At 43.1% G+C, this 5,000-nt stretch overlaps 1 protein-coding gene across 1 annotated transcript; it reads right to left on the bottom strand.

The window, feature by feature from the left end:
* Positions 1-2,492: 2,492 nt before the first annotated feature.
* LOC125959723 (toll-like receptor 13) lies at positions 2,493-4,843 on the bottom strand. Its single transcript, XM_049692613.1, has 2 exons — positions 4,727-4,843; positions 2,493-4,655 (listed from the first exon to the last, which is right to left on the bottom strand). Exons 1-2 carry the CDS (start codon positions 4,759-4,761, stop codon positions 2,555-2,557), a joined length of 2,136 nt encoding a protein of 711 aa, XP_049548570.1. The 5' UTR covers positions 4,762-4,843; the 3' UTR covers positions 2,493-2,554.
* Between the last annotated feature and the right edge of the window lie 157 nt (positions 4,844-5,000).

Genomic DNA, 5,000 nt, shown 5'->3' with positions numbered 1-5,000 from the left:
TATATTGCATTTTGGTGCATATTGTATCATAGCATGTGTGCCATAATGATTCCACTATTTACCACTATGATGTTGTATAATAAAATGTATTAAATTTGTATTTTATCCGGACATCGGTTATTAACCTTTTAGAATATTAATTGACCAAATTTATTCCTGTTGCATTCCCTCTCATCTGGAGCAAGTGGAAAGGATTGAATAATTTGTTGGTTAAAGTATTGTTTGAGTACTATAGTCTATAGAGTTCCTTAGTGTTCTCCTTATTGCAAGAAACGTAACTTTCTTTGTGAAAAGAATGGTTGATCGTTTCACCATTTACTTGACCCAATCAATCAATAAGTTGTTCTTGAAGTGCAAAGAATAAGTAGATAATGGCACGATATGTGCGAATGCAGAACACGCTAGAACATATGAAACATAAAATCTTACTTCGAATTCCCGTTGAACCTTTTAATCCGTCAACTAATGGCAATGCATATGCAGCATAATTCATTATTTACTATCTGGCTTATTTATCAGCATATACTCGTGTCAGAAACCAATTCTTCCACCGGTAGCGAATCGGTTCAGCAGTATTTTCCATTTGAATTGAAATTACAAATAATGATTAATGGATATCCAATCATCATTTTGAATTACAAGCTGGTAAATAAAAGTGAGAATTCCCAATTACGCATTAAGCCCAAATTTGGTTTCGTCGAATGTGAATGGTGTTAACTCAATAACCTTTGTTACCAAGTATTCAAGTTCATCACCGTTGAATCCCAAAATTGGACCAAATTTTCGTAGTATGCAAATGGTATGCTGCGGTTTTCGTCATTCTCGCGTTATAGACACGTAAAATAATCTAATGAACAGCTGAATTAAGATACTGGGTGCTGTTTTTCGCGACAACACCGGTAATTTATGCACAATGAATTGATGGCGGAAAACCAACATAATATTTACGTTGCACTTTCTTTTGCGGCGCTCCTCTCACCTTAATCATGGCAGGTTATATTGTATAATTTGATCTTCCATAATTATGGAGGTGCTGAAACAACACGGTGTTAATTACTTTATTGCTCATTTCGTCGATCATTTTGCGCGTGCTTTTGTGTGCGTTACATATTTGCCTGCTTACCGTGGTGTTATTGGCTCATTCCGGCCTGCCACTGAACAGCAGGAGATCCGCTATAGGTCCCATCTGTTGGACCTTTTTGTGGCATTGATATAAAATTTCATCGTGAAAAGTGCTATCAATAGCCACGGGAGTTGCGATTGAAAGGACACCTTTTTCGGACAGGATCTCTTTGGGCATTGATTTTTACCGTCCGCTTAGCCACTAGTGAAAATCAGCATTTCTTCTGTAGTTTTTCTTTAATCCCGAAAAGTCACTCAGCTGAGTTACCACGAAAATTGATCCTTGGTCAGGTCAGGATTCCATTGTGCGTCTGTTGTGACTCTCATGTTGTACTAAAGTGTCGTTGAGTTACTCTTTCACCTTCGAGCGATAAGTGTAAAATTTGTTTGTTTGTGCATTATTGTTAATCGATGATTTATGGATAAAATAATGTTTTTCAATTAATATCAAAGGAAGAAACAAAAGCAAAATAGTTAAAACATTAACGAAACATATTCGATTGCTCTAGGTTTGATGCTCAGATTGAAAAAAAAAGTTAACGGTGATTATCAATAAAAATTAGTGGCACTGCTCACTTAATGTTCGATCCAGACCCTAGCATAGAAATAAATAATAAATCATGACTACAATCTTACGAGAAACTATGTTCAATATCCACCGGTGCTTAACTACCGCCAAAGTTAATTGAAATGCTATCAGATAATCAATGATTAATTGCTGATAGCAGTCAACACGACCAACCTACTGTTTCTAGGTAAAACATCCGATCTATTAGCACTGCGGATGGCTTTGGATCCGGTTTTGAGGTACCGTGGCATGGATGCAACAGCAACATGCAGCAGCTTAGATCAATATCGCCGTTTAACAGCGAACAACCGGAACGAGAAGTTTCTCTAATTTGAAAGTAAAATTGAAAATTAAAACTGTAACCGCAACTAGCTTCGAGAGTTATGTCGAGGCCCGCACCACACGTCGCTCCAATACAACTAACCACCGGTGTAGTTCACGAGCGAGGAAGGAGATGAAATTAATTAGAAGTTCATACCATCTTCATGGTGCCAACATGCACCGCCCCATGTCGCTAACTATTGTCCCCGCGGAGCATGAACTTTCCATTTGATACATACATTCTTGTGCAACGAGCTCACTCCTTCCTTCACACAACCATCAACGCGATAGCATCATCATGATGGTGGCATACAATGATGGTGAGTGTAATGACTATAAATAATTGCAAGAAGTATCATAATTTGATAAAAGAGCGACGAACACACTTCCGTCTTCCTGCACCCTGGAGTGGTTCTCGTGTTTGAGTTTCTGATAAGAAATACACTTATGGTGCGCGAGATCATACTTATGCGACACGGCTTGCTTATGCAGTTTCTCTTTATTTATGTTTTTAGTAGCTGATACGACAAACATGACGCCACTTCATATTTCATTATCAACGATCGTTGTTAGACTACTGTCTCGGTTATAGCGCCGTCGTTCAACATTGTAGATCCTGCGGTTTCCCCTGTACACACCGTAGATCAACACACCCATCATGAGGCAGACTAGGACCAGCACCGCAACGATCAGTCCATTGCTGTGGCCAGTATCGCGTTCAGGCGCTTGCTGCGCTTGTCGCTCTACTGATAGCTGGCCGTAGAGCGTACCCCCGTTTGTGCCTGTTATCCGAGCGATCCATTCTTCGACCTTCTTGCCAAGCTGTACCAGCTTATCGCTGTTGCCCTGCGCTGTCTCGAGAGCATTTTTCACTTTTAGCGACTGATCATAAATGTCCAGCTGCAGCTTCCGCGCACTGATTTCCTGTTTTTCAAGCGTTAGATTGTTGACGCTTTCAACCAGCTGTCGGATCTCTCCGGTGCTGACCAACGAGGCGTTTGTGCGATTCGACAGCAGCGACAGCCGAATGTCGGCGATGGATTCGCGCACACTGATCAGATCTCGCTGCATGCCAATCTGCTGTTGGGTTAGATCGTGGATGCTACCCTCGAGCTTCGTGGTCCTATTGCTCGACTCCGAGTGGTTCTCATTGAACCGCTTCACATCGTCGATCACACCCTTGAGCAGCGCTTCGAGCACAGCACCATCTTCGCCCGTCCTGTTCGACTCGTTGTACAGATGCAGAACGGTTGTGTTCCAGTTGCGGATCAGGTTTTTGTCGTCGAAACAGTAGATGCCCTTTACGTTCGTTTGGTTTTGCACAATCTCGACCTGATGTTCTTTGTTGAGCTCGATCGAATGCTCGTTGCAGTAGCGTACCAGCTTGGTCAGGTAGCTACAGTTCCAGTTGTTGTCGATGATCCCGATGGACGCTAGCTGGGGAAAGTTTTTCTTCATATCATCGTGCGTGATGGACTTCAACCGATTGCCGTCGATGAAGAGTGTCTTCAGCTTGGTGGACGAGGTCAGAATGTCCATGTCCAGTGTGTCCAGGTTGTTGTAGGACAGGTCTAGCCACTCGAGGTTTTCCTGCTGTGCGAACGTACCGTGCTGTAGGTTGGAGATCGAAGTCCTCTCCAAACTCAGCACCTTCAGCCGTTTCAACAGCCCGAAGCTGCTGATACCGACCGCTCCGAGACGGTTGTAGCCAAGATCGAGCGTACTAAGCCGGGCAAGCTTCCCTACTGTGTCGAGCGTCGTTATCGAGTTGTTGCGCAGGATCAGTTGTTCCAGTTGCATTTCCCCCGGAGTGTCGCTCTGAATCGCTTGGATTTCATTATTGTCCGCTACGATCGACACTACTTCCGAGGAGATGTACAGCTGCTGCAGTCTATTGTTGCTCAAGATGATCTTTTTCGCCGCAACGTGTTGCAAGTTGAGACTCATGATGTTGTTGTTCTTTAAATTAATCAAATTCACCAGCACATTGCTTGGAAAGGCACGATCGTGGACGACGTTGAGGCGGTTGTTTTGCACAGTGATTACCTCGAGTTTGGTGTTTTTCGAAAAAAGTTCGGCATCCAGTACTTGTAGCTTATTGTTGTCGAGATAGATACCCCGTAAGGCTGGCAAATGGATAAACAGACTGCTATCCAATGATTGCAACTGATTACTTGAAAGTGACAGTACCTGAAGCGCGCTCAACGATTGAAAGGCGTTGGTTTCGATGATGCTGATATTGTTTAGCGTCAAATTTAGCCAAATTAGCGATGATGCTCCTACGAAAGCCATATTTTTCACTTCATTCACCTCGTTTCTTGATAAATCAAGCACTTTGAGTGAGCTCGCACTATCCAAGCTGTACCGCGTAATATGTTTGACACCACAGGCGGCCAGCGAAACGTTCTGTAACGTGCCGAAGCTGTCGAATAGCTTTTTCGGAAGTTCTTGGATGGATGAGTTGACGAAGATTATCTGTTGTAGTCTAGAGTGTTCTCCGTAATACGAATACGAACGTTCACATGAGAACCCATAGTTTCCCGTGTCCTCTATAACTACATTGCGGAAGGTCCCAAGTGAACCACGCGACTCGACACAGCTAAACACTCTGCTCAGTGCAAGTGTATCTGGCAACGAAAACATACTGAAATACAAGAAAACATCATTTACTCCCGAATTGCTGCCAATGAAAATGTATCGAACCAAAATACTCACAGTGCAACAAGACAAAAAGATCCAACCGCGTGCATGTTGACGATGCTGTATGTGCGTCCGATTGCTTTGGCTTTCTTTGCTCAACTGACTTGCTGTTGTGTGTCGAGCCTTCTACAGTGTGACCGAACAGTGATAATTTTGTTTTCTGTTGTCAAGTATGCCTTGGTATGATAAGCCACGCTGCAGTGAGCCCACGCTCTGTACAGTCCGAATGTAGCAGATACCATTGTGGTAGGATAAATCCGGATGCATAGATGTGAAGAGACCAGACCAT

The sequence above is a fragment of the Anopheles darlingi genome, chromosome 2, assembly GCF_943734745.1.
Source record: "Anopheles darlingi chromosome 2, idAnoDarlMG_H_01, whole genome shotgun sequence".
NCBI lineage: Eukaryota > Metazoa > Arthropoda > Insecta > Diptera > Culicidae > Anopheles > Anopheles darlingi.
This window is presented reverse-complemented; position numbering and strand designations above follow the sequence as displayed.

Excerpts from the sequence above, each read along its gene's own strand:
- LOC125959723 (XM_049692613.1), bottom strand. The coding sequence starts at position 4,761 with ATGCACGCGGTTGGATCTTTTTGTCTTGTTGCACT. Across the intron at positions 4,656-4,726 it reads TCTTTTTGTCTTGTTGCACT|TATGTTTTCGTTGCCAGATA; the intron begins GTGAGTATTTTG and ends CTTGTATTTCAG.